Source organism: Saccopteryx bilineata, chromosome 2 (genome assembly GCF_036850765.1).
Source record: "Saccopteryx bilineata isolate mSacBil1 chromosome 2, mSacBil1_pri_phased_curated, whole genome shotgun sequence".
Taxonomy (NCBI): Eukaryota; Metazoa; Chordata; class Mammalia; order Chiroptera; family Emballonuridae; genus Saccopteryx; species Saccopteryx bilineata.
The window spans coordinates 243,878,733-243,895,099 of NC_089491.1; the positions used below are offsets into that span (position 1 = coordinate 243,878,733).

A 16,367-nucleotide genomic window follows, 5' to 3' on the forward strand; every position below is an offset into this window, starting at 1 on the left:
ATATACCTACGGCTATAAAAGAACCCCCACCCCCCAAGTACCTGTGCTGGAGACGCCGGCGATATTGCTGGGCTCGCTGATCAGATCCTGCATGACGGCCAAAACCCGGAACTCGTACCAGGTGTCCTACAGCCCCAGGGACAAAACCCTGTTAGCCAGGGACCAGAGACGGCCAGGAACCCGTCACTGACGCCGCCACCACTGACCCTGCAGTAATGTGTCACAGGTCATGGCACCCAAAGCAGTGGGTACTGGAAATGTTTTAACGACCAGCCCTCAAGTTAAAAAAAAAAAAAAAAGTCCTGAGTTTTAGCATTTGCCAATTGTCATGTTGTAAATACTCTGACCATAGCTGATATCTGTGAGGTCACTGTGCACACAGGGGCTCTCAGGAGCCACCACGAGCCAATTCCAGCACTAAATGAGTATCCAGGGAAGAAAGACAGAAATATAGGTAAAAAGGAAACATACGTAAGACTATCTATATCCATGAAATACACTGCTTCCTCTCTCCAGCTACAGAGACATCAAAGTTTAGAGGGAGTCAGCTGGAAAAAAAAATAAGGTATTCCCTAGGGCTCTAAATTGTTCAAGGGTGAAGCTAAAAGACAATCCCTCTGGGAACTCCTTTATCCATCACAGTTAGGCTCCTAGCAAGGAGCTGAGGTCAGTGACTGGTTACCCACCCTGCCCTGCCTCCCTGCTTCCTTTGCCCTAGCTGTGCCAGTGCCTGGAGAAACCCCTCAAGGCACTACAACCCCGCACTGCTGCAGAGCTGGCTCTGAACTTGTGGATCCTCACGCGCGTGAGCTGAGGATTCCAAACCTTTGGTAGCAGATCTAGGAGAACGCACAAACAGCGGTGTGATGTACCAGTACATGGCCAGACCTCACACATCCAAGTCCGGTCATTCCATTCATTCCATGCTTCCAGGGACTCTAGAAAGAGTCCGGTCACTTCCAGAAGTTGGGAAGAAGAAGCAAGGGACAGCTAGAACCTCACCTGTGACAGATCCTTGGCAAAGAATTCTCCTTCGGTGCCTGGGATGGCATCATCCAACATCTCCCAGCGTTCTCCGACGCGGAACTCCATGACGTAGCGGTCAATGGGAAAGCTGTGGTTGGCAGGTGGGAGCCAGGACAGGAGCACACCCTGCTGGGTCCGATTGGCTGTGAGGCACCGCGGTGGGGTAACCAGCACCAGGGGTTCTGGAGTTGTGACGGGGAATGCTGCAGCAGTGGGAGAGAGAGAAGGGAGACCGCAGGAGCGCTGAGGTCGCACAGACTTGTCCGCCCACACTGTCTCCTGGCTCAGCACTGTCCCTGGGGCACTGGGGCCCCAAGGTGATGGTCACTGCCATATGCCAATGCATGCATCACTTCAGGGGCCTAAGGGTCACAGAAAGGACCCTCCTGACCCAAAGGAAGGAGGCATGGCACGGGGCCCAGAGCTGTGTGCTCCTGTTCTCAGAGTACTTCTAAAATCTCCTACGAAAGAACCGAGCTCTTTAAAAGGAGGGGGAGAAAAGGGAATTACAGGGGAAAAGAATTAAATGTAATTATCTTTTTAATGTGGTAATATCTTTACAAAAATACTGCAAAAGGTATCTTTCATTCTCTTCCCCGGAAGTAGGAACAGCCTCCTGCATACACTGTTTACTCTTTCAACTCCCTTCTTGGCTCAGATGGAAAATCAAGGGCCAGCAAGGGGTGCTTCCAAGCAGGGTACACACTCTTATCTATCGCTGTCGCCCCCCCCTTGGTGGCAAGAAAGCAAGCTGGAGTGGTGCCCCATGTTCCCAGCTGCCTTGTCTGGCCCCAGGTGGGACAGAGTGAGCTGCAGGGTCCAGAAAGGAAGAGTGGGCCTCAGGCTTGCCACGGAATGAGGATAGGGGCCAGAGGGAAATGCCAGCAGAAGTACAGGAGGAATAAGGATTCCCAACACCACCACCCCTCACCCGTGAAGCCACAGGAAGATGCAAACATGGGGCCTGACCAGGACGCATTAAGCTCAAAGCCTCATCTGTCCATCTTAAGGACTCAACAAGAACCTAGCCAAAAATGTTCCGACATGGGACGAGGCACTCTGATCCAGAAAAATCCCAAAGAACGGTCTGACAAATCTGTATTGGGAGATCAAATGACAGGCCTGCAGGAGGCTCACAGCAAGATGCCTCACATGCAGCAGGCATGTAAATGTGAGCTTCCAGGACCATCAGGGCTATCACCATCTTTATCTACCCCGAGCCTCTGGGAAACACCCTCAAGACATCTGGGCACCGGTCCTCACCTAAAGTGTTCACAGTGACCACCTCACTGAAGGCGCTCGTTCCCAGCTTGTTCTGGGCCAGGACACTGAACTGGTAGGCCGTCTCAGGCTCCAGGGCATCCACTAAAAACCAGCTGGGTCCCGGCGGCACCGGCAAGGACAGCCAGTCATGGGGTCCAAACTGTGCCCGCTTCATCCTGGCCGAAAGAAAAAGAGAAGATCGAAGACAAGGGGGTGCGGTGGGTTACACTGGAGACACAGAGAGCCTGCAAGGTCCTGGAGGAGGCGGCCGTCAGTGGACCTGGCCTCCCTGGGTTCACGGAGGGTTGACCTGCCCCACTGAGGATGTGCCAGACGTCACAAAGCCAAGTCATCAGCCACTGCTGGCACCTCCTTTTCTAAATGGGACACTTAGGTGTACATAAGTAATGTTCAAAATGCTGGTCAAATCAGCCATTGTATTTTTGGGTAATCTCACCCTGGTAACAACCCTGAGTGGCTCTGTGGTGGGAGAGCGAGGACACTGGAAACAAGGTAGGAATTATCATACAAAAGTGAAGGTGAGCGATGTGGCAACAGCAGGACTAAAGAAGGAACCCAGGTGACCCAGGCCACCCACCCTCCCAGGGACAGCCAAGAGTAGGCCTAGAGTAACCCAGAGGGTTCCCTCGGTCCAACCAGGTGTGTGTGAGTCAGATGAGGAGGTCCAGTGTCTATGCTAAAGATGACCTGGGGTTTCTCCACCATGGGGACCAGAACCCCTAAGGGCTAAGGGTTATAAGTCACAATGACGGGGGGAAGTCACACTGTGTGCAGAGAACACTGGCATTTGTTCTATGCGGCCCACCTAACTCCCTCTGCAGTGAAGCTGGCCGTCTACAAGTGCAGTACCCAGCATCACCACTGGGAGGAGTCATTGTCCTGGACTGAGACACTAAGCAGCCCTCTCTGTCCAGAGCTACAATTCAGTAGATGAGCACCAGGTTCCCCTTTAGGTTAAAACCCAATACCATGTATATGCCCAGGAGTTGAAGCTGAGGCAGTGGAAAGCACAGCAAAAAAAAAAAAAAAAAAAAAGCTAGTGCCAAATGTCTCAGTCAGTACACAGAGAGAGAGAACGGAGGGAAGGAGCCCTCTGAACCTTTTCCACCCACCCGTCCCCACCCAGGCACCAAAGCAAGTAAGCAAAGTGTGAAAAGCAATACAGGTGAGCAGCAGCATGGAGCAGAGCCACAAGCAGCCAGGGAAGCCCCTCCCTATGCTCCCCCTGAAGGTGGCCATGCCAACCGCAGCCCTAGCCAGAGAGCTGCCCAGCAGGGTCAGAACTCCACAGTGGTCACCCAGCAGGGCTGTGAGGAGCTCCACCCCTGCCCGACCCTGCCTGGGGAGACTAGAGATGAGGGTTGGAGGACATTCTGGTTACAAATAGAATGCCCCAAGCTCAGCATCGAGGTCCAGGTTGCCACTCCAGAACTCAAAATGACGAGGACATTCAGAGTCTGGGAAATGTCCACCAAGCCACCGGGATAGGAAAGAGAGCAGGCTCCCTCTCAACCTCCTTTGCTGTTGAGAAGTGTATCACGGCTCTCCCTGAACCCCCAGGCATTTTCCTCCGCATAGGAGGCCTCCTCCTCCCCAGGCCCCGGCAGGGAATCCCCCCCCCCCCATGAGATAGGTCTCTTCCTTCTCAAGGAAGAAGTGAGGGCGCTCATGCTCCGCACCCAGGGATGGACCCATGATGCGCGTGGCCAGCTCTTGGCTCAGGACAGGGATGTGGGGAGAGGGGAGTCTGAAGGCGATGGAAGGGGGTTCACCTGCTGTGAACTGTGACTTCTCTCCCCCTTTTCTATACCTCCAGTCCTCAGGCTGATTCATGAAACTGTGAGCTCTCTACCTCTAAATACCAGAATTTTAATCACAATAAAGTCACAGGGCCCTAGAGAGCGAGTGCAGGTGCTGAAGACTCAGCTAGGAAGGTGAGGCCCCTTCACACTGGTTTCTGGAACCACCGGGCAAGGGACAGAATAAAAGCGAGTTTCTACCCTTCTGGCTAGGCTGCTGCACAATGCCCTTGAAGATGAGGAGTCTCTTCCAGACTCCAGAGGGCAGGGGAACCTAAAGGAATAATGAACCAAGGACACAACAAGGAGGCAGGGAGATAAGCTGGGAAGAAAGCAGCAGAGGGTGATGGACAGCTCAGGCACCAGTCCAGTCGGCTTCCCGAACCTTCCGGGCCGGGGACATAGGAGAGCCCAGAGGCCCTTAGACATGCCCCTCCCCCGCAAGAACTCAGTCACTGTGTCAACACCCTTATCACCTAGAGGTCTGGTGAAGAACCATATCCTTCTGATAACCTCCACCCACCCCCCAGGGGTGGACTGCAGTGAGGGCTGGGGAGGGAGAAGCAGAGAGCAAAGCATGCGGGGCTGACTCACAGAGGTCCGTACCAAACTGAGAATGTCTGCTCGAATCCTCCATCATAGCCTGGCTCCCAGGACACGTTGGCAGTTGTCATGGAGACCTGGACCCGGATACTGCCTGGGGCATGGGGGCTGGTGCCTGGAGACCAAGTGGAGACCGCTCAGACTGAAAAGAACTGAGCCCACCAAGCTGGGAACCCGTAACCTCGCTGCAGAGTAGCAAAAGGCAGTGCCCATGTGGAGTACCAGGGATGGGGCATGCTCCGAGGGGCTGGCACCTGGCCTGTTGGATAGGAAGACAGGAGAAGGAAACCCCGCCCACCGTGCAGTTTAATCCATCCAGCAGGAGAGGGCACAGGCCCTAGGAACGTGGGCCAAAAGGAAACCACGCCCCTCCGTTGCCCTAGGACAAAGTCCTGTGCTCCTCCACCAAGCACAGAAACATTCTCTCTTAAGGTCACAGGCAAAGCCAAAAAGCCCCTCTCCTGTAAAGTTCTCCAGCCTCAGGACACAGCCATCGCTACCCAGACACAGACACGAGGGGCAGCACAGCATAGCAGGTAAGAACTTCAACTTGGGCTTGAGGCCTGGGCCCAGCACTCCTCAGGGCCGTGGCGCTGGGCAAGGTGCTCACTCTCAATGAACGCCCGCTGGGGCGACAGCGCTCCTGCCGCACAGGTTGCAAATGACGAGGAACAGAGCCTAGAACTGGTGGCACGTGTTCCGAGAGGGGTGGCTGTTGCTACATCTGTCACTGCCTGTTACCAGAGGTGCAGGCAAAATGGTGCACACTGAAGTCTTGGGGCCACACACCTCAGGCAGATAAGTGGGGGCAGAATGCCCATTGGGGCTCCCAGGAAATGTGAGCACTGGTCACCTCCTCTGTGCTAGGCCCAGCCAGTGGGTCTCAGCTCCATCACCCACCCAGGCCCCTTCATTCCAGGCCTTCCAGCTTCTCCACTAGATCCTAGACTCAGAGCTCTGGGCAGTTGCTACCACCCAGGCAGGTGCCTCATTTCTGTGTCGGGGGTTGTTGGGTACATTTGACCTGTCCCCACTAGAAAAAGACCCATGCCAGCTCTCTTATCCAGAATCCACAGAGGGCTAGGGCTACCCATGGGAGGCTCCCAGTTCAGGGTGGACTGACTGCCCACAGTCCCAGCACCCGGCCCACCGCCCGCCCGCCTGCCTGTGGCCCCATACCGATGACGGTCAGATGGGTGCTGGCAGTGATGCTGGTGACCACGTTGGTGGCGATGCACTCCCACTCCCCGTGGTCCTCTTTACTCAGGGCTCGAAACTGCAGGCTTCCGCTGGGCAGGGCATTGTGCTTGCTTCTGCTGGGCTTCCCTACCTTGGCCAAACAAGGGGGCAAGGAGGAGGGCAGGGGGAGGGCGGGAGCAGGGTAGCAGAGGAGGAGCCAGGTCGGGCAGGGGAGGAGAGAAGCCACCAACACCTCAGGGGTCGGAGCAGGAGACGGAGAGGACAGTGCCTGAGCACAAGGCCCGCACCCCTCCACGCCCCTCTTCCGAGCCACCCATCAGAAGTTGCCCCGGCTCTATGGCACCAGGACCATCAGAACAGAGCCGCTACTGGGTCCTTCCCCTCCACCACATTTCCCGGGAGCTCCAGAACCCAGAGGTACCTTTCTCCAAGTGATGACAGGGAAGGGGTCCCCTGCAGCAGCACAGGGGATGAGTAGCTCCCGGCCCGCCTCCTGCCTGTACTCCCAGCCTGGTAGCACCGTGAAATACGGGGGGTCCTAGGGAGAGCACAGCAAGACCGTGAAGGCGGGCATTTCAGGCACCTGCCCGCTTAGAGGACTCCTGCAGTCCTGGGCCTCACCTTCAGGACGAGCCGTGCAGGAGCAGACTGGCCCATGGTCCCCAAAGTGTTGTAAGGCACACAGGTATAAGTGCCAAGAGCCTCTTCTGTGGCCTCCTCAATTCTAATGGAGCCATCCTCCATCAAGGTCCAACCTAGATTCTGCCGGAGCAGACAGCAGAGCGGGGAGCCACAGTCAGGGGGTGCATACTCTGTCCCGGCCTCACCAGGGCCAGATCTGGGCTGGACGGTTCCACTAGCCACCCTGTGGGCAGCACCAGGTATAGCACCAGCTCTCCTGGGGGTGGGGTTGTCTCTGTGCCCTGTGGACTGCAGACCCCTGGGGAAACAGCTCTTTGCTTTCCCAGAGTTTTAGGTGGGGAGGGGAAGGTTCCTGGCAGGGAACCAGATCCCCAGGCCCTCCAGACCTCCAGTAGCTTAGTGTCACGAGGGTGCATCTCATTGGGACCCCACATGCGTCTCTCTAGCACCTTCTCGACCTGCAGGGGGCGGCCGTCCTTGTTCCACTTGACCACAGTGGCCGGCGGCTCGGCGTCCACAGGGCAGCGGATATAGCCATGAATTCCCACGGGCACGTAGATTACGGGGGGCATGTTGAGGACACGGGCTGGGTCTGCAGAGGGGTAGTGTGGGGCCAAAGAGAAGAAAAACACAAGGGAAGTCAAGAGGAGAGAACTCCAGGCAGGGGTCAGGCTACCACACAGGCACCCCCAAAGTACAGCCTTGCATACCCTGTACCCGTTCAATAAACACTTCATGTCCTCATTGCTCAACACAGTACTATGTGCTGGGCCCACATGGGTAACAAGATGAACAAACCCTAGCCTTCCTGGGCTTCCAGCCTAGAGGCCACACTGAGCCACCCCACTGCAGGCTGCAGACTTCTTTTGTCTCTCCAGACTACAGTATTTTTATTTATAGACCGACTGATTGGTTTTAGAGAGAGAGGAAGGGAAAGAGAGAGGGAGAAACATCCTTTTCTTGTTCTACTTATTTATGCATTCATTATTTGATTCTTGTATGTTTCCTGGCCAGGGATCGAACCTGCAACCCTGGCATATCAGGACGATGCTCTACCAACTGAGCTACCGGGCCAGGGCCAGCCTGCCGTATCCATAAGCACTCCTGTTCTGAATGCTCAGGCACTCAGAGGCACATGCTGGCCTGCCCCAGTCTGCAGCCCTCCTCAAATGCCTCTGCTCATGAACATTACTGCCAGGGAGAGGCTCTCATGTCCACTTCAGCCCCTCCCTAGACTCCCAACCTCCAAGTCAACAGTGGACCACACCTTCCGCCACCTGCTCCTTATCCCAAATTCTTCCCACCGCGCCAGTCCCTCTGCCTCCACCCTCTAAGCCAAAAGCAGAAAAGCAGGCCCATGCATCGGGTGAGCAAAGGCATAACCCCAGGTGGTTCTTCTCCTGTCCGCTCTGCTGGTTGCCCAGCCTCCCAGCCTCAGTTTCCCGTCTGTGCAGCTGCAATGCAGACTCGGCCTTGGCCCCGGAACAGACGACAGGTTCCTGGGACAGCAGCAAGAGCCGCACATCCTGCATCTGAGTGAGTCATCACCTTTCGATTCTCCCCCAATTTCCCCGAGGGCTACCGCGGAGAAAGATCCAGAACTTCCAGGGAGGCTGGGAGGATGAATGAGCTGGTATCTTTTAAGCATTTGGAGCACTTCAGAGAACAGCATTACATAAATACCAGGCCGAGTTATATATTTAGACATAGCTTCCTACTTTTGTATGGTGGAGGTTTTTTTTTTTCCTCCAAGGTTTTCAAAGCGTTTATGAATGGGAAATACTCTGAACGCTGCTTTTTAGCAGAAATAAAGATCCTTGTCTCACCCACCTGAAAATCTCACCCTCTGGATTTTCTTTGAAGGCAGGAAGGAGGTAAAAAGGGACAAGTGGGAGTGGGTGATGGCGCTGGAGAGACAGGGAAACCACACCCGCCTCAGCAGAAAAAATGGCCCACAGCTCCAAGGATGGGGCCCCAGTCCCCAAAGACGACCCCCTGCTGGCTCGCCCCCTCCGCCACCATCGTCACCATCACGCACAGCTGACACAAGCCAGCCAGGACACTGCTCCAAGAGGAACCCTCGCTCTGTTCGCTCTTCCACACCTAGCACAGCTTGGGGCATATAGCATGTCACTTATAAATAGTGTCTTGACTTGCTTTTTCCTGCTACCAGTCTGGGTGGGACAGAACTGATGTCCTGGGTCACACAGCTCTTCTTGGACCTCACAGGTCTTAAACACTTGGGATTCATAACAGATAGAGCCTGCTGAAAGTCATCGCAGTTTAATGACAGCAGAGGTAGAGAAATAGGTGCCTTTGCCCCAGGCAGTGAAATCGTTGCATAGAGAAGAAAACAGTGAGAATGTGAGATCAGGGAGTTCCAAGGGGCTCCCGGGTCCAGCCTGGCTCTACCTCCTTGCCCACTCCACGGCAGACAGTGCAAACACCCTGCTCTGCGAGGCTGTGTCAGAGATGAGTCCGCTTTTTGGAGTCACCAATTGTTCTACTCGTCTCCAGTTCAAATGCTGACTCTAACTGTCTCTAGACTATTGCACTTCTCACCCTGCCACTCCATGCCTTTGGGGGCACACGGTTCTCCCACACCAGCCTTCAAGTGATGGAGAGAGAGCCTGTCACCTACAGCAGAAACATGGGGCCTTTGTTGCCTGAGTGACGGGGCCATCAGCAAATCAAAAGGAAGAAATTAATCATCATTACTCATCCTTCTCTCTCTCACAATGATCAGCCTGTCAGGGGGTAGGGAAACCGTGAATACTGAAGCAGAGAAGATTGAGCAAACCGAATTTTGTGCGGACGCAAAGGCCCTCCAGCGTTCTGGCACGAGGAGCGGCTCATTCATTTGGAACCCTGGCAGCTCAGAGAAAAGGAAGTTGGAAGCCAAGAGGGACCCAGGTGTTGGTGGGACTGGATCAAGTCACCCCAGAAGAGGGTTCTGCTCCCCTTACCCGCACACCATCCAGGGTAGGGAAAGACGGAGAGCGGGCTGGAAATCTAACTCTACACAGGTCACACTCCCTCAGACACCCAAGGAACAAAGCACCAGAGAGCATCTCATTCAAGGCACAGAGAGAGGTGCTGGCTAGCATCCAGCACAAGCGCAGTTGTTTGGAAAATCTGCCCAGCATTGAATCCCACCTCGGCCGGGCCGGTGGCTCACTTAGCTAGCACATGGCCCACAGAAGACACAACAAGGCCTCGTTTCAGCACAACTGACCGGCCCAGGCATGGGCCTCTTCCTGGACTCTCCCTGCTTCCCGTCTCAGCCATCCCTCCACCCGTATTCCCTGAAATGAGGCTGCCCTCCAGCCTCCAGTCTGGCTAACATGGTCTGAACCTTCTGGAACCCCCGGCAACCGAGGCTCCCCCTCGCCCCTACTCACACTGCACAGTCAGGTAGGCCGAGGCCGAGGGCGAGCGCCCCAGACTGTTGCTAGGGACGCAGGTGTACTTCCCTGCATCCTCAGGCTTCACCCGGAAGATGATCAGGGTCCCGTCGATCAGGATCCTCACCCTCAGCTTCAGGTCACTGCAGAGGGGACAAGGAGACATGGAGGGGCGGGCGTTGGCAGGGGAGGGAAGAGGATCTCCCATGAAACACCACAGCTGGGTAGCACTGCATCCCCTCACCCCATGCATGGGGAAAGAGACCCAGCGTGCCCTCGCATCCCGGGTCCCTCTCAGGGCCCCTCTGTGCAGACACAGACCCTCGCAAGTGGGACACGTGGCCTGACCAACCCTTCTCCAAGTTCCCAGAGCCCGAGGGTAGCCTGCAGCAGCCCTGGCTCAGAGGCTTTGCCCTTGGGCACCTGGATGACCCCCCCACCTCTCATGACAGATCAGGGCAGGGTGCTCACTTCTGAAAGTAGACATTCACATCCTGCCAGTACCAGGTGTAAGTGAGGTTGCCGGGATACGCCTCTGCCCGGCAGGTAAGCAGAGCATCCTGGGATATGTTGACAGTGATGTTCTCAGGAGGGGACACTATGAAGGGAGGCCCTGGGGACACAGGAAACAAATATGACCTCACCTGGTGGGGCAGGGGAGAACAAGAGCACCAAGGCCTCCCAGGACGCTCTGAGAGGCCCAGGAAGGGTGCTCTGACCCTGGGAGGGAGAGCTGGGGGCAGCACCAGCCCGGGAGTTGGCAGCACAACTCCAGGCAGTTGTCATGGACACGTTTCTAGCTGCTGTCAGCGCTCAGGGTCTCACTCCCCCTACAGGTGCCAGAGATGCCAGGGGTGTTGGATGTGGCCACAGTGTGCCAACCTCCGGTGCGAGTTGTAAACACCTTGGTACATACCTGCCCCTGCCCCATGCATAACCCCTCCATAAACACTAGCTCCCAAGCCAGCCATCTAACACCCTCCACACACACACACACACACACACACACACACACAGTGCTTCCTGCCCAGACTTCTCCCAGCAGAGCCCTGAGCAGGAGGCATCCAGGAGGGTGAAAAGCCACCTTTCAATCTAAAGCAAGAAATAATATTGCCCCTAGAGGAATAGAGGCTTGTGCCTCTCACCAGGCAGAGGTTAAGTGGGTGGCTCAGGGGAGAGGGGGCAGGGGGAGCAGAGTGAATAGGGGAGCATTCCAGCTGTCCCTGGTGCCAGCTTTCTGGACCCGCTAAAGGTGCCACCTGGCTGGCTTTCTCCTGAGAGAGGTTGGCTCTGCTCCGAACTGGAGGGTCTGGTGCTGCCCTCAGAACCCCAAGTCAGAAGATGGATAGAAGAGCACATGCCTTCCCCAGCCCCTCCAGCAGGCAGTAGGTGGGAAGCGGGGCCGGTGAATGGCCTCAGCACAGAGAAAGGCCCAGACACCTCCCCTTCTCATATCTCCAGGCTGACCATGCAGACCCCAGCTCTGCCAAATGCCCCAGTGCCCTCAGTGTTGTTTAAATGCTGCCTGGACAGCTACAGAACCAGAAACGCACCCAGCATGGGGCCTCATGGCAGCCACAGCAGGCCACCGTGGGAGGAGCTCTGCCCAGCCCCTCATGGGGCTGCCCACTTCCACCTGCCCCAGCTGTGCCAACCATGCTCCTAGAAAACCCTCCTCAGCTCTGTTGCGCTGAAGTCCCTGAAAAGGCCCGGGACACAAAGAAGCAGAGATAGGACTGTTACCTTGGACGAGCAGGTGGGTAGTGTGGACAGCCTCCCCCTGGATACTGTATGCACGACAGGTGTAGGCACCTCTGTCCTCCCGACTCACTGATGTCACTGTCAGGCTCCCATCACTCACCTGGGGCCAAGGAGAGATGGCACTCAGCACCCACTCTTGGGCGCTGCCAATGACATCCTCGGGCAGAGGTGGCCTCAGGGCTCATGCACCCAGGAGACACGGAGGTGCCTTATTTTTCATCCCCCTCCAACAACAGGCACCAGCCAGTCTGCCAGCTGTTTCCATCTCCCCTCTGTGCCTCGCACAGTGTCACTGGTCACGTGAAGTGGGAGAGAGCCTTAGAGATGGAGAGAGGGGCCACGGAAGGGAGAAGGGAGCACACAGAGGCCCCAATGAAGAACCACACTTACCCGGTATTTCCCACTAGCACCTAGGAGTGTCCCCTCCTTGAGCCAGGTGACAATAGGCTTCGGGTTTCCAAAAGCTGTGCAGGTCATGGTAACACTGCCTCCCTCCTTGGCCTCAATGTACTGGGGCGGTGTTTCTGTAAAGGTGGGGGGAGCTGCAGAGAGAACACAAAGGCTCAGGGTGGGATCAGCGGGTTGCGGCTCTGCTACCCAAATGCCCCGCACACATTGCAGGAACCTCTGATGCGTTAATGGGAGGCTCTCAGAGGAGTCTCTCCGCTCCAGACAGCCCTGCCCCAAGAACTAGTCGGAGCACTTTAGCATTTGGTGCTCCCCACTCTTCTGCAACATCATCTACCATACTTTCTCCTTCACTGCGCTCTAACCACACTGTCTTCTTTGCCTTCCTCAAACGTGTCAAGAACATCAGGGCCTTTGAATTTGCTGTCCTCTCTGCTTGGAGCTCTACATAAAGATCTCCCTCCTTCAGTTCATGAAGTCTTTGCCAAAATGCCATCTCTGCCTTGCCCAGTCAGCCAATCTCAGATGGTACTTCTAGAATTCTCTGTCCCCTTAGATTGTTTTACTTTTTTGAGAGAGAGAGAGAGAAAGAAGAAGAGAGGGAGGGAGAAAGTTTAACTTGTTGCTCCTACTTAGTTGTACATTGACTGCTTCTCGTACATGCCTTGACTGGGGATCAGACCAACAACCTTGAGCTCAAGCTGTTGACCAGCCACCCCATGTTCAAGCCGGTGACCTCAGGCTCAAGCCAACAACCTCATGCTCAAGCGGAAGACCCCACACTCCAGCCAGCAACCTCAGGTTGCAAACTGGCAACCTCAGCATTCCGGATCGATGCTCTCTCCAGTGTGCCACCACCACTCAGTGCTTTCTTTAAAGCACTTACCTCTCAGTCTCCTTGAGAGCAGAGATCTCTTCCATAAATCCCACTGCATGCCCAGCTCTTAGCATAGTTCCCTGACATGTAATAGAGCGCTCCACAATCATTGTTGAACGGATCAATGAATGAATGAGTAAATGAATGTACACACACACACACACACACACCTACAGAACAACACAAATGCAAACACATAAAACTCCTTCAGAGCATGCGTAAGGCAAGACCACTTTCTTCCACAACCTTCCAAGCCCTGAGCTCAGTGTGGTACACGGGGATAATGGGAGAGTGAGCACCGAATGAAGGAAGAAGCACACCCCCATATCATACAAGCACACTCCCATAATACACAAAACACACACACAACTGACATCTCAAAGACACTCACTTCTCATCCAATGTCTAATCCACCAAAAATAATGCTAAAATCCACCCAAATCCACCCAAAGGGATCCTGTAGTGCTGACTTCCCGGCCTCTCCTCCTGTCCTGAAATGTGCGCTCAGCTCCAACAGAGCCTCCTCTCACCAAGCGGCCCCTTGAAACACAGTTAACACAGACAGACACAGCCTCTATTACCTCTGGTATCAAGCTTAAAAGGAAAGATAATAAATTACATTATGTCCTGAAGTGACAAATTAATTACTAATTACATAATTACTTTGTTATGTAGGTGCTAATCGGGAAAGTACTTTGACCAATCTCAAGTTTTCAGGAAAATAATGGTTTGACTCTGGATTATTTACTGAAATAGGTGTTAGCTTGCTAGCTACATTTCCAGGCTTAATTCTTTTTTATTTTTTTAAGGCCCTATAATTCATAGAGCAGGTTAGAAACAGGCAGGCCTCTCCTCCAAGGAATTCACCAACCTACAGTGAGGCTTGGCTTGGGCTGTGCAGGTATTTTTATGCATAATAAAGAAATGATTTGGTTTGTTTTCACACAACCCATCTTCAAGAAAACACCAAAGGAGAGTGCAACAATTTGTAATTCTAATTTTTCACTGGCCTTTCATTTTCCAAAGGTGATCCCAGTCAAAAATGCCTGACATTAAACATTCTCATTTGGAAGCAATGGAATATTGGTGCCCTAGACTCTTGCTTTCAGTAACGAAAATATTTATGCTAGAAGGAACCTCAGGACTTGGAATGAAGGAACAGGAGAATAAAGGGAGGGAGATCTCCCTTTTGCCTTGGGAGGTGTCTGTGTTGTTCTACCTGTTTGGGAGGTAGGCTCATTGATAAGGGCAAAGTAGTCTATGAGGAGCACTGGTTCTAAAGCCTGAAGCAGATAGTGCGTATTCTTAGCTTTTCTGCCTAACACTTGTATATCAGCAACCTGCCTGCGTTCCCTGAACGTACCAGCTCCCCTTCCTCTGGGCTTCCGGGCATGCTGTTCCCTCTGCCTGGAATACGCTTCCCCATCTCCCAACCCTGCCCCTAACTAATTCCTCACCCCTGGTCAGGTCTCTGCACAGAATCATTTCCCCAGAGAGGCTCTCCCTCTCCTGTGCTCCCCAAGCCCATATTGCAACTGTCTCTGGATTTGACTGCCTACCCTGGGCCCCCAGAGCTGGCCCAGACTGGACACTCATGAATGTGTTTTTGAATGGATAATTATGGGTGGATTTGCAAGAAATTTCTTGTGTGTGTGTGTGTGTGTGTGTGTGTGTGTGTGTGTGTGTGTATTTTTCTGGTTGGAAACGGGGAGGCAGTCAGACAGACTCCCGCATGCGCCCGACCAGGATCCACCCGACATGCCCACCAGGGGGTGATGCTCTGCCCATCTGGGGCATTGCTTTGTTGCAACCAGAGCCATTCTAGTGCCTGAGGCAGAGGCCATAGAGCCATCCTCAGTGCCTGGGGCTATCTTTTGCTCCAATGGAGCCTTGGCTGCGGGAGAGGAAGAGAGAGACAGAGAGGAAGGAGAGGGGGAGGGGTGGAGAAGCAGATGGGCGCTCCTCCTGTGTGCCCTGGCTGGGAATCGAACCCGGGACTCCTGCACACCAGGCTGACGCTCTACCACTGAGCCAACCGGCCAGGGCCTGCAAGAACTTTCAAACGATGACCATCCTCTGCACCTTCCAGCCTGAAGTACCTTCCTGTGTTGCCTCATCCCTGCAGATACATCTATGATTTCACCTGCTTTTTCTCTTGAGAAGAAGAATGGCCAACATGTCGCACATAACTACCCTCATGTAATTAACATTTCAGACACTGGGCAAGACACTTTCTCATACAGTGCATCACTCAATCCTCACAACAGCTTTGCAAATGGGCGTATTTTTGGTAACTGAGGAGACTGAAGCCCAGAGAGGTGACCGAAGCTGCCCAGGATCCTACATACATGACAGGCAATGGATTCATGAAGCCAACTGAATTTTTCCAGGATTTTCTCCCATGCCCACTCCACTCTGAGCAATTAGGAATCCCCAAAGAAGCAACTCCCACCCATGCCAACCAAGGCAGAGACGTGACGGAACGCACAATTCTACACTACGTTCTCCTTCCTGTCGTGTGAACATCTGTGGAAGGCCTGGTGCCTCAAACTGCTGAAGCAAACACTGGCAGGAAGATGTGACAGGAAGAGGAGACAGCGAGATTTCCGCTCGGTTTAGGAAAGGGCACGAGAGAGAGCACTCGCAACGCGGGGGCCTCTGGCTCAGTGTTCCTTCCGCGAGGCTTGTTGCAGCAGCTCTACCTTCCTAATTACATTGTACTTGGGCTAATATTACGAGGAGTTTTCATTCCCAGCACACACAACAGCTGGCATCAAAAGGAGGTGACTCAAAAGCTTGCCAGTCGGTGGGAACGGTCCACCCAAGATTTACAACCAGCCTCCAATCAGTCTCTTGGGACCGGTTAACGAGAGCTGACTGCATCTCCTGGGTCAAGCATTCTGGACCAACACCGGCCTGGGGCCGCCATGCCTAAGTGTGCTTTTCCCAGAGGTCAGGGCTCTGGCTAAAACGCTCCACGCCTTCAAAGCCCTGGACAGGTTCTCACGCCAGAAGGCGCACAGCCTGAGCCAAGCCCTGGGATGCGTGACCCAGCCCCGCAAGGGAGGGCAGACAGAGCTGTCCTTCCGGGCAGAGCGATACCGAGAGAAGCTGCCAAGCCAGGAACAACACCAGTTTCTCTCTCCCAACCACGGCAGCTACAGTCGCAAAGCATCCAAACCGCAGGGACCCAAGCTGCGTGCGCACATCCAAAGCACGCACCCTGTTGAAGCCTCGGCACTACTAGCTCAGTTCTTCAACACAGAGCTAACTCAATACATTTCTCATACACTGAATATAGAAAGATAAGGGTGCAGCCAGAAAAACAAACCAGAGAAACCTGCTCCCACCCTTCCTTTTCTC

General features: G+C 54.3%; 1 protein-coding gene across 1 annotated transcript in view; it reads right to left on the bottom strand.

The window, feature by feature from the left end:
• The window catches only part of IGSF9B (immunoglobulin superfamily member 9B), a 53,133-nt gene that overhangs the window by 22,625 nt on the left and 14,141 nt on the right, over window positions 1-16,367 (bottom strand). The window contains exons 4-15 of the mRNA XM_066259769.1: window positions 12,110-12,261; window positions 11,702-11,819; window positions 10,430-10,571; window positions 9,956-10,101; window positions 7,004-7,146; window positions 6,534-6,674; window positions 6,334-6,450; window positions 5,892-6,042; window positions 4,716-4,827; window positions 2,290-2,465; window positions 1,003-1,229; window positions 42-126 (exon numbers count right to left, since the gene is read on the bottom strand). Of these exons, the coding sequence (XP_066115866.1) occupies window positions 42-126; window positions 1,003-1,229; window positions 2,290-2,465; window positions 4,716-4,827; window positions 5,892-6,042; window positions 6,334-6,450; window positions 6,534-6,674; window positions 7,004-7,146; window positions 9,956-10,101; window positions 10,430-10,571; window positions 11,702-11,819; window positions 12,110-12,261 (1,710 nt within the window). The remainder of the gene's footprint in view (window positions 1-41; window positions 127-1,002; window positions 1,230-2,289; window positions 2,466-4,715; window positions 4,828-5,891; window positions 6,043-6,333; window positions 6,451-6,533; window positions 6,675-7,003; window positions 7,147-9,955; window positions 10,102-10,429; window positions 10,572-11,701; window positions 11,820-12,109; window positions 12,262-16,367) is intronic.